The 12269-nt window shown below is 47.8% G+C and overlaps 1 protein-coding gene across 2 annotated transcripts in view; it reads right to left on the bottom strand.

Moving 5' to 3' along the window:
- The window catches only part of Kif13b (kinesin family member 13B), a 130110-nt gene that overhangs the window by 22904 nt on the left and 94937 nt on the right, over positions 1 to 12269 (bottom strand). For both annotated transcript variants that reach the window (XM_048330316.1, XM_048330315.1), the window contains exons 30-35: positions 10721 to 10845; positions 8936 to 9112; positions 6450 to 6542; positions 4439 to 4591; positions 4142 to 4219; positions 3103 to 3156 (exon numbers count right to left, since the gene is read on the bottom strand). In XM_048330316.1, the coding sequence (XP_048186273.1) occupies positions 3103 to 3156; positions 4142 to 4219; positions 4439 to 4591; positions 6450 to 6542; positions 8936 to 9112; positions 10721 to 10845 (680 nt within the window). The remainder of the gene's footprint in view (positions 1 to 3102; positions 3157 to 4141; positions 4220 to 4438; positions 4592 to 6449; positions 6543 to 8935; positions 9113 to 10720; positions 10846 to 12269) is intronic.

The raw sequence follows: 12269 nt of genomic DNA, 5'->3' as shown, positions 1-12269 counted from the left end.
GTTTCTCATATTCTGCGTGTTGGCTGTACTTCAGAATGGGCCATGATGAGGAGCTACAGGAGAGGAGGCCCTTGCTTCCTGTGGCGCCCCTGCTAGTTCCATAACTATAGAGGATTATTGTTCAAAGAAATAAATTCCCTGCGAGCCAGCAAGTATCTGGAGTTGGCCGTAGTCAGCAAGCCAACAGCTGAGGACTTGCTTGGTCCCACCGAACATCAATGGCTTTCCTATCCCTGCTCTCCTATCAGCTACAAATTCTTTTCCGTAAAAGGGCCCAGTTGTGGTAAGGAAAGTCAGAGGTACAGAAAGAGAAGCGCCAGTGACATTTCAGGTCCAAAGCAGCTTCTAATGTCCTAGAGCAGTGACTCACGCTTGGCGTCAGCCCAAAGCAGGGCTGTGCCGGGGGAGGAGGTGCGGGAAAGTGACGTGGCTATAAGACGGCTCAGGTGTGCTGACCAAACATCCTTCAGTCACTCAGGCCACAGGACTCCCGATCTCACCAGAAACCCCAGCGAGACGGCAAGCATAGATCACTTGGTAACGGCAGATTTCCTCCCCAGCACTTTAGAGGTAACAATACATTTGTTAAGGACCTCAATACACAGCCAATATTGAGGTGCAAAGAGGACAGCAACAGGCTGAAATGATTTCTGCACCTAATATCTGTTGGTAGGCGGTTATAAAAAGCCTGCTAAATTTAATTATGCCAATTTAAAAAAACGACGATGGAACATCTGGTAACAGTAAATAGCAACAACACTTCAATCAGAAGCCATATCTTATGTGTGTAATTGAAAGACTTATCTTTGAGGTCCTAAGGTGAATTTTAAATGTGGAATAATCAAATTTTATTTTTTAAAAAATTAGTCCATCGATTTGATCTTGTGGGAGCTGAGTAAAACAACTCCAACTCTCACATAAGGGGTATACGCAAAACAAGCTGGCCAGGTTCCAAGTGTTATTAGATTAAAATAGTGAATTTGTTCTTAGGACCTTTCCTGGTCCTCTGCTGCCCGACAGGCACAAATGACTTCCATTCCTGCCTACCTGTCCCCTCTAAGGTCACAGATGCCCACCACAGATTGTGCTCTGCCACATGAACAGACCATGAAGAGGAGGCCCATCAGAACCTGTCTTAGTGGCCTCCCCAGCTTCGAAAGGCCACCTCTGCTAATCCCCGTCTTCTCGTGGGAGGGGCTATGACGTGAAGCACAGCACTTCCAGTGCTACCTGTGTTCTCATTTGTAATGCTCTCACAGACGGACTAACGGAAGTGAACAGAGAACGCAGACAGAACCCATGCAAGTCTTCGAGGTGGTGTGACTAAGGTAAGCTGGAGACATCTCCGTTGCAGGTTCCAGCATCTCAACTTCAGACTAGAAGCTCTTGGACAAATAAATCCTTCCCTGCAGAGGAACTCAGATAACCCTTCTGTGCAAAATTCTGGGGTCAGAAGAGTTCATAGGTACCACTTATAGATGGATAAGGATTGCACCATATTGAATTACTTTACATTTGGACTGTGAAGGTAAAAGCAAGTGTGGTAAGGGTTAAGGCTCAGACAGCAGGAATAGCAGGATAGAACTTGTAGCCTATTCACTAGGAAAGCCTAATGGATTTGTTACCTCTCCTTAGATCTCTGAAAACTGAGGAATGCAGGAAGTCTCCAAAAGAAAAGAAAAAGAAAGAAAGGCAAACGTGAGTCTTTGAGATTTCCAAAATAACAATTGCTTCAGAAATACCCTTTCACTGATGACAATTTAAGCATACCTCAAAAATGCACTAAACATAAAAGAACAGCAACTTCAGCAAGTCTTTCTGGGACAGGCCTCCCTGCATCACCTTCTTGAGTTATGAGGGCTACACACCTGCCGTAGAAAACCCCTAGCAAGTTAACAGGGTGTGTGTGTGTGTGTGTGTCTGTGTGTGTGTGTGTGTGTGTGTGTGTGTGTTCACTGTAGGCAAACTAATAATCTAGATGGTAAAATTAGTAATTGGTTATCTTCTTTGTTCTTTTAAGTTTTTGTAAGGGAAGTATCCTATACATACAAAAACAGAGTATAGAACCATTTAAAAGAGGATAACATCATGAACTGCACTCAACATTAGTAATGAAGTAGCCCATTTTCTGTTATTCTAAAGCAGCTCCTACACACGCTGCCACGTACAACAGTGTCCACTCCTGACTTCCCAACAGTCACAGGCCCAATGCGACAGTGCCAGCATCCAGCCAGGTCCCTGGGACAGTGACAGGCACAGACTGACCTGTGACATCCAGACAAGACTGGTGCAAGAGGTGGTAACTCTTTTCTGGGTCAATAAGAAGTTTCTCTTTGTTTACAACTCCAACATGGACAAAGCTATATAAACAAATTGTAGCAAAAATTCTGATCCCTTACTTTACTTTCTTCTAACAAACAATATTAATTTTATGTGTAATTTTCTTATTTCTCAGAAATTTTCAATAATTACATCAATACTTTTCTATTTACTACTAAAAACTCAACATGAAATACCTAAAGGAATGGAAAGATGAACTTAAGCAAAAAGTAATCCCAGTAAGAGGGTGTAGAAGACCTTATTTGAAATGACAAATTAAAAGAGATGAACGCTTTCCAATAGGTGTGGCATAGTTCAGATGCTCAGGCAGAGTTCTGGAATGCAAAAGTACCATGACACGCGGGGTATGTTAGCTTCCACCTGAAATCCCAGCTACTTTTAATTGGTAGTCAAGAAGAAGGAGGTTTCAGGCCAACCTGGGCAAAGTTAATGAGACTACCTGACAGAAGAAGCTAAGCACGGAAGTTCATAGGTCTAATCCCAGCTAGATGGGGGACAAGGCTTGGAGAATTATTGTTCAAGGGCAACTCAGGAAAAAAAAAAAAACACAACATACTATCTGAAAAATAAACTAAAGCAAAAAAGTCATATGGCTCAAATGGCAGAGCACATGCCTAGCAAGCCTAAGATCCTGAGTTCAAACCCCCATAATGCAAATTATTAATTAATCAAATAAACACGCAAATGGTAGCATGAAAGATCTAGCAAGATGAAGTTGAAAGGGCTCGGGTCTAGCACTGACAGAAAGTTATAAACACTCACCTTGTGGCTGCCGAGACTGTACGAGGGGATCAGATCCTGCCGGCTCCCAGACAACTGAGAAGAAAGGACAGAAGATCAGTCCCCAACGGAAGCAGGTGTGCACAATCTAGAACACAGAGCTCCGGAAATCAGGGCAAGTCCGATGGCAGCAGGGGTGGGGGGGGGGCGGGGAGGCTGAAGACCCAGACTGCAGACTCATGGCCTTTGGGACATGCCAAAGCCCAGGCTGCTACCACAACTCTCAATAACAGCTGTGCTTCGGCTCTGACGCTGGCTCTGCGCGGCGCCACCTGGGGCCTGGTGAGCGGTGGGAGGCATTGCTTTGGTAACACAGACACCAGGATCGGGCTGAGGCCATACTCCTTTCCTGGAATTGTAAACTCACAAACCATTTATCTTAAACCTTGGTAACCCCAATACCAAGCCTCATCTCTATCAGTGTATTTTTTTTTAAGGGTAGAGAAGATGCGGCCCTGAGATTCAGGTGGCATTTCTACATGTGTGGGTGAGGTTGCTGGCAGACACCACGGCCTGTGGCTCTCCGGTGGGGGCCCTCCCACCCTTCTCTGCTCCCTACACTACAGCTGCAGAGCCTGCCCTGCTTCTCCTGGTGCCGCTTCCAGAAAAAGGTGGGGTGTTTATATAAAACGAAGAAAAGAGAAACACATCTAGGAGCCATGAGCCTATTTTTTATGAAGAATTATTTTCATGATTAATATGTACGTAAAGTACATCTGTATCTTTTTTTTAAAAAAATCAACATGTTTAGGTGAGCAATATGAAGCTCAGAAGACGCATTCTTGCCCAAGGCACCTGACTAGCCTGGAGACTATGAGCAACTTGTGGCTGCCAGTCGGGTGAGCTCATGCCCTCCACAGCACTGGGCACCGTGGTGGGGAGGCTGGAGGCTGGGGGCGGGGGGAGGGGGGGCAGGGACCAGACTCCTGAATGAATGCAGGAAAGCACGAGGCAGCTGAGGCAAGATTTACGGGGCGCAGAGAGCAGTCCCGGCAGGAGGAGGAAGGCAGAGGTGGCTCACTCGGTTCACGTTGGGGGAGCTGATGCTTCTCCTGCTCAGCTTCCCCTTCCCCGTCAGCTGCTCCTTCACGGCCACTTCCTGGATGGGGACACAGAACAAACACCTGAGGTACATCCAAAGCCACACTTTCCATGCAGGTTCCACTCACTCTCCACATAAGCGCTACGAGCACAAGACAAGATGACTCCATGACAGTCACTTTTCAAAGGTTATGTGGAATAGAACTGTGAAGTCCAGAAAGCCAAGCACGGACCGAAGCTGGGGTAGCGCCCTCCCCTGTGCTGACCCCTGGCTGACCTGGCGGAGGCGATCTAAGGTCAGGAGGTTCTCCACGGCCAGCACGCTCCGCAGGTACTTCTCGATGTGCGCCTCCGAGTCAGCAGAAGCTGGGTTTTCCACATTGGCTGCCATCCTCGCCAGTGCTTCTCGTTCCTCCACTCCCTGGGCATCCTGGAGAACAGGGGATGTGTGCCAAAATCAAGAAGATGCGACAGGAGTGTGTGGACACACACACACACAGTTCTGAACTGACACAATAGATTCCAAAGGAGATCCACTCCCAATCAGCTTTTGAAACCCCAAATGTGTTTCCCACAGTGACAAGGTACCAGGGGAATGTGAAAGGCTGATGAAACCCAGAAGAAACTATTTAAGATAACTGCTTCCTGCAAAGAACACCCCATCCCCAAAACATAACCCATCACTGATCAGAAAGGACAGGATATGTAAGCATCTTGACCACAGTTCACTGAGCCTGGATCACCCTGGGAACACGTTGGGGAGGAGTGAAGAAGAGATGGGCTGACTCGCTAGACAAGGAGAAGACCCAACAAGACTAGGGAGATGGGGAGAAACTGGCAGCTGCAGCTGTAGTGTGTGGGAGAGAGGGAGAGAGAGAGAGAGAGAGAGAGAGAGAGAGAGAGAGAGAGAGAGAGAGAGAGAGAGAGAGAACACAGCAAGGCACAACTACCCAGCTACAACTATCCAGCCTACCGCAGTATGCCCACTCCTCACCCTGGTCCAGACCCTCTTTCAGGGTGGTGGTAGCCAACAGCTCAGAGCCTACCAGAACAGAAGCCAGGCAAATCCTTACTTGGCTCTCTGGTTGAGCCCTTCCTGTTCCTCTGATGAGAGCTGGCCACTCACAAAAGTAGGAAAGTGACCAGAACTGATGGGAGGGGGGGGATTGAGTTCCTCAGATGAAGAGAAGTGCTGTTTTATGTACAATGAAGTAGAGAAAACTGCCACTTAATTTTTTTTGGGGGGAGGGTTGGTCATGGGGTTTGAACTCTGGGCCTGGGTGCTGTCCCTGAGCCTTTTGCTCAAGGCTAACTCTCTACAGTGCCACTTCCAGTTTGCTGGTGGCTAGTTGGAGGTAAGAGTCTCACAGATTTTTCCTGCTCAGGCTGGCTTTGAACTGCCATCCTCAGATCTCAGCCTCCTGAGTAGTTAGGATTACAGGCGTCAGCCACCAGCACCTGGCTCTGCCACTTAATTTTAAGATACATCAATTACAGAATATTCTACTAACAGAGATTTTCTAGATGTAAACAAGTTTGGGGTAAGATGAGAGAGGAGTCAGAAGGTGGCCCAAGGTCATCCTTGGGCCAGCAAGGTAAAATAAAGGGGACATGCTAAGCAACAATTATTACCATTGAATGCTTAGTACGTGGACAATATTTTAGAAACACTGTCTCTTTTCGTCCTTAAAAACAACCCTGCTTGGGGGCTGGGGATATGGCCTAGTGGCAAGAGTGCCTGCCTCGGATACACGAGGCCCTAGGTTCAATTCCCCAGCACCACATATACAGAAAACGGCCAGAAGCGGCGCTGTGGCTCAAGTGGCAGAGTGCTAGCCTTGAGCGGGAAGAAGCCAGGAACAGTGCTCAGGCCCTGAGTCCAAGGCCCAGGACTGGCAAAAAAAAAAAAAACAAAAAACAACCCTGCTTGGACAAACCAGACAAACAAAAAAAAAAATTATCCAAATTTACTTTGTTAGTAACTGGCAGAAACAGGACTCCTGTTTGCTTCTAAAACCCAACATGAATCTGTGCCCTCCTCTGACGATAACACTGTATTATAATCATCCTTTTCTACAAATGAAAAAGTGTTGAGTTGCTTTCCCAAAGACCAGTTTGTTAACAAAATACAGAGACCAGAACCTTTGAGGCCTCAAGCACACTGCATTATTAGGGAACTCCTTAGACATTTGCATTTAGTACATGTATTTCTTCAGTAGGTGGCTTTTCAGGGAGTTAGCTTTTAAGTGTTTATTTTTAGCAAATTCAAGTCACATTTGATCCTTCACCTCTGGAATATTGGAGACGATTTCAAAGGTTACTCCACAGCCAGGAATAGAGCTTCGATGAGACATCTTTTTTAGGAGACTTTGAGCAAAGCCCTAGGAAACAAAACAAAACAGAAGGTACAGTTTTCCACTTCAAAAAATTGTGCTTACATTAGCTAAGAACCAGCACAAAGGCGATTGTGTTCACAGAACAAACACAACCAGCCTATTTCTGAAATCACCACATGAAACTCGTTTCCTCCCCTTTGTCTTACTACACGGAGCCACCTGACAGGACACCTGCATGTGTGCCCTGCCCTGAAGCCAACAAATGCATAGCACAGAGCTCAAACACGGCAGCTGCCCCCGCACATCTGGATCGACAACACGATGACCTTCCAGCTAAGATGCAAGCAAGGACTGGTGACGCTTACATTTTTCTTCCCCCAGCACGATGGACATTTTGTACCATGAATATTGACAAGTTCAGGCATTAAATTCTTGACCAAAGCAAGATCATTATGAAGAATGATTTAAGAGTGCCTGGTCATTGTTTATGCTGACTATGCTCTTTGCGCAGTTAAGAATTGAACTGTTGAATTAATGCATAGATGACTCATTTGGAGATGCTGCTAAGATTGAACATCCTGCAGAGGTTGAAGAGAGCAGGGATGAGGGCGGAATGCAATTGCTGAATAAAGATGAGAAGAGAAAGAGCAGGGAGAGGGCTGGGAGCCTTGCTCCCCCATGCAAAAGGGAAGGTGGGCTGTGCAAAAAATCCTAGAGGAAAATAACCAGGCTATTTGGTCTTAAATATACATAATTCCATAACCCCACCTGATAATAATTTCTCTCTTATTCAGAGACCTTTAGCTCACAGAAGACGCGAGCCTCTCCGTCTGCGAGGGACCATGTATTCACTCCTCGCTGCCTCCAATGTGATTTGTAGTCTACGGAGCACAGCCAGGGTGGGGCGCAGACACAGCTGCTTTTAGAGGGTGGTAGAGGGTGGTATGGAAAGCTACTAATCTTTTTTTGTTTTCTATTTGCATGGAATTAGAGAAGCTGATGCACATCTATTAGGGTCATATGGAAATTTCTGTTCTTGCTTTAAAAAGAAGCAACTTTACAGGAATCAAATAGCTGAGATTGAGGGAAGATGGTATGTCTCCAAATACTTGCAAATTACTTCAGCCGGGAAGAAATACGGCAACTTGTTGCTTTGACCATTAAAAGACAAAATGCAGAAAACAAAGTGGTGCAGATGTGATCACTCCATAAAGCGCCCTGCCCTCTCCGTGATGACACTGGAGTCGCTGGCTGGGCCACTTACAGCTCGGGGCCTGGCAACAAGGATGGCAGTTTGGAAATGGACAACTCTTCAAGATGCTCCCCCAGAACAGTGTGTCTCTCTCAATCCTCCCCAGACATCCCGGAAAGGAAGCCATGGGGAGCGAGCGGGAGACCTACATTCGGTGTTGGGCTGGCAAGCAAAAGACCTGCAATGTTAACAACATTACCGCCAGTCTTCATTTCAAAGATTGATATCAGTGTGACATCTAGAAGTAAAGATTAATTTCTGGGGGTGGAGATTACATCGAGAAGTCTGTCAACTATGACTGTGCTCTTTTTAATGAGCAGATGTATTCTCATCTGCACTGCTTTGCTCCGTATTGAGAATGCCTTACGGAAGGGAGGGAAGCCAGTTAACAAGAACTCCAGAAGAAACCTCCCAAATGCTTACATCTGCAAAGCTAGAGGCAGAAAGAGTTTAAAGTCCTACCCAGAAGTTTTCAGCTAACCCCTATGGGAGGGGATGAGGTGGTGGGTAACTGAGCTATAGTTCCTTCCCTGCCCCCCTCATCACTCCGCACCCCTCAGTACTCCACTGCCCTGCCCTGCCCTCCCCTCCCGCCACTCCTGCACAGGGGCTTCCTCTCCTCACGGGGCAGCCATGTCCTCTGCAGACTGTACCCACCCCCTGCCTCTGTGGTCTACCTTCCGCCCTTGCCCGTGGATCTCCGCAGGTGTGGCAAGCACCTGCACTCAGACTCAGCGAGGCCCAGTGGGTGCTGGCCGAGGTTCCCGCAGATGTAAATGAACTGCTGCTCTTTAGTGACCCAGGCTATTTCCTACTTACTTTTTATCCCAAAGCCAAACAGATGAGTGAAGGGCTACAAAGGAAGGAAAGCCCAGAAAGAGAAGGGAAGCAGCCCTGTGCTGATGATCCGCCAGGGCCCAGAGGCAAAGTCAACTACTCCCACCCGACTCTCCCCTCCCCCCTCCCCTCAACCCCCCCACCCCCCCACGGCTCCCAGTCACCCAACACAGTGGCGCCTCTGAGAGGTGCCAAAGGACCAGTCCTAGTCATCTGGGAAGCAACATGGGACGGGACAGGACAGAACGGACACCTGGAAAAGCAGAACTCGGAGTGCTATAGGCCATGTCTGGACAGAAGGCCGGCCGGAGTGAGGGCTCCACACGAGGCCTTCAAGTCGCTGACTCACCTGGCGGCCGTGAACGTGGACACAGATCCTTTTGCGCAGGACTAGCTGCATGTCTGCGGGATGGCTGAGCTGGACCGTCACTCGCACGATGAGGAACACACGCTCGTCAGCAGGGGTGCCTTTGCTGAGCTGGGGGCAGCTGTGCACCGCCGAGTCCCAGGAGGCCTCCGCCTTCGCCTGCGGAGGAAGGGGAGGTGACGTGTTGCTCTCTCCCCTAAAAGCCCAAAGAGCCCCTCCTCAAGGAAGCCTCTGCGGCTTGGGCTCCGTGTTGTGAGGCCTGCGCTCAAAGGACGACCGACTATGAGGCTGTGGCCCCCACTAACCTGTCTAAAAAGCACAGGGCATGAGACTTCCCAGGCCAGCCTGCTCGCCTCCCATGTAGGAAGCCCTGGGTTCCATTCCTCAGCACCACATACACAGAAATGGCGCTGTGGCTCAAGTGCTAGCCTTGGCAAAAGAAGCTCAGGGACAGTGCTCAGGCCCTGAGTTCAAGCCTCAGGGCTGGCAAAAAAAAAAAAAAACTCAAGCTTGTACCAGTGCCTCACATCTGTAATCCTAGCCACTCAGGCTGCTGACTGAGGATCATGCTTCAAAGTCAGCTCATATAGAAAAGTCTAAGAAATTCTTGTCTCTAATTAACCAGCAAATGCTGGACCAGAGGTCCAGTGGACAAGTAGCACAGAGCCAGCTGTGAAAGGAAAAAAGGTACTGGCAAGCGTGCACCTGTGTGTGTGTGTGCGCGCGCACACACACACACACACACACACACCTATCTCAAACACCAAGGAATATTACAGTAGGAGATTCACCAATTATGCACTTCCGGCCACCTCTGCTTTTTTCTCTCTCCCCCCTGCAGCCCGCGTGCTCATTCATAGTATTTTTGCTGAACCACTTTAGAGTACATTGCCGACAACATTCAGGAAATTCAACATCAATAACAAGTTCCTTATCAAGGAGTCTATGTTCAAGTTTGTCCATACTCGCAGCCGGGATCGCAAACTGCCTTCTGCTGCCCCATCCTGTGGTTGGTTTTAGTCTGAACAGCCTCGCAGCCTTCCTCGCCACCGCACGCCCGACCCCGGCCTAAAGCCAAGCTCACTGTGCTACAGAAAACAGCTCAGGGCGGGAAGGGTTCCGCTGAACAGCAGCGCCTTGGCAAAGCAGCAGGTCAGCTTTCTTTCTTGAAATCCTTGATAGAATTTCTCAAGCACACTCAAAATTAGGGAATAAACTCCCAGGATACACCCATCTAGTCACTTTACCCTTCAAAATCAACTCTGTTCCCCTCTCGTTTTGTTTTTGGTTTTTAGGATAAAGTATTTCCCTACATAGCCCAGGCTAGCCCCGAATTCATGCTCTTCCTGCCTCAGCCGCCTACGTGCTGCAAGCAGAGAGTACACCCTCATACCCAGGGTTCTTTTTCGCCTTTTAAGTCTTCATAAAAGAATGTGAAATCAAATGCCACACACACTCTTGGCTTTAGGCTCCTGTATTTCAGTGTATCAAATGCAACTCCCGAGTTGGGAACCGAGCATAGAACAGAGCAGAGCCCCACGCTGCTGCCCCGTGGTGTGCACTAAGTCAGATTCCTCACCAGGAAGGCAGACAGGCAGAAAGGGGGTCAAGCTCCACTCTCTCTGGAAGTTGTAATGAAAGGTTTTCATTTCCATGTGTGGAGAAATGTAAGCGCTAAAATGATTATCCTGCCAACTATTTCAAAAGGCTCCTGGACAGGCTGGGGCAACTGCTTTCTATCAGATCCTCCCTAGTGCGGTGCCTTACCTCTCCATCATGGTATTTCACGATCTGCAGTTCAAAGAACTCGTCCTCCTCCTCTCCAGTCAGGGTGGCATCCCATCCACCAGCCTCAGGGTCGTCAAGATTGTCCTGAGAGCTGAAATCATCCGCTAGAAGCAGAGACATTCCATTGCAAGCATACCATTTTCAAGGACAACCCCCCCCCCCGCCCCCCCCGGGAGTGCTCATTACTTCTGCTTTACATTTCATTTGCTTTGGTGCTGTGCTCTCACCTGCCACTGGCGAGGACCAGTTAACAGTTCCCAGACCTTAGGAAGTACCTCAAGAAATTATCTTAAACTGCCGCCTGTACACCTAATTTCAGGGGTGGCAAACAGAGCCAAGATGCCTAAGAGCTTACACAGGATATGCTGGAATGTCACAATCCAAATTCCCCACCTTTTCTAGCAGCCTGAAGAAATGAGAACTAGTGAGACAATTTCTGCTCCTTGACAGCTAAGTCCCACAGGCTCCATGAGCTTGAAATGAAACTCCAGCCAGAAACCATACCACAGCGCCATGGTAGCCCAGTTCAAGCCCAACCTCCCAACTCCACACCTATCTCAAGTTTGTGCAGGGGCACCAAAAGCAACTGGGTATAGGTGGCCCAGGAATGTATCGAGTGCTGAACAAAGTCCTGATCAATCCTTCATATAGCCAGACAAAAAGGTCTTCCTAAAGCTCCCTGTTTTCCATTTTCTTATGAATTTCTACACCCCCCCCCACACACAACCCTTCATCTATCTAGAAAACCTAATGTAAGAACCCGAGACAGTTACCCTTGGCCTCCAAAGTTCAAGAGCATAACAAAGTAGGGTGGAGTTTTGCAGCAATAGTTAAAAACAACTCCCTCCTACTGGATGGACAGAAAGACATTCATAGTGGCCCTGTATTACTCTCTAACTCTGTGTGTGCACATGCACTGTAAGCTCAGGGATACAAAGTGCGGATTATCTCAAACATCACAGCTTACTTCCCACTCAATGGAAGGAAGACACCCAAGCCATCCAAACTGGCCAATTTAGTACACAGTTCTGCTGCAGATGCTTCATGAACTTAGCTGCTGGCTTTTATATTTTAACTCTTTAATGGTACCTTTGGTTTTCTATTTTCCCTCCTACAGAGTATATTGGAGATAGGGATCAGGAAAACAAATTATTTACAAAAAAGAAGACAATGTAGTAGTAAATGTACAATAGCTTTCAGAATAAAGTGAGAACTGTACTAAATAATGCTAAGAAAACACCAGAGAAAAATGCACTATCTACTACCATGAGTCATTATTCCAGATAGAATTCTTGCCTTAACCACTAGGTGCAGCCGGGTGCTGGTGGCTCACGCCTGTAATCCTAGCTACTCAGGAGGCTGACATCTGAGGATCATGGTTCAAAGCCAGCCCAGGCAGAAAAGTCCCCATGAAACTCTTGTCTCCAATTAAGCACTCAAAATCTGGAAGCGGAGCTGTTGCTCAAAGTGGTAGAGTACTTGCTTTGAGCAAAAGAGGTCAGGGACTGAACCTAGGCCCTGAGTTCAA

Source organism: Perognathus longimembris, chromosome 21 (assembly GCF_023159225.1).
Source record: "Perognathus longimembris pacificus isolate PPM17 chromosome 21, ASM2315922v1, whole genome shotgun sequence".
Classification (NCBI taxonomy): Eukaryota; Metazoa; Chordata; class Mammalia; order Rodentia; family Heteromyidae; genus Perognathus; species Perognathus longimembris.
This window is presented reverse-complemented; position numbering and strand designations above follow the sequence as displayed.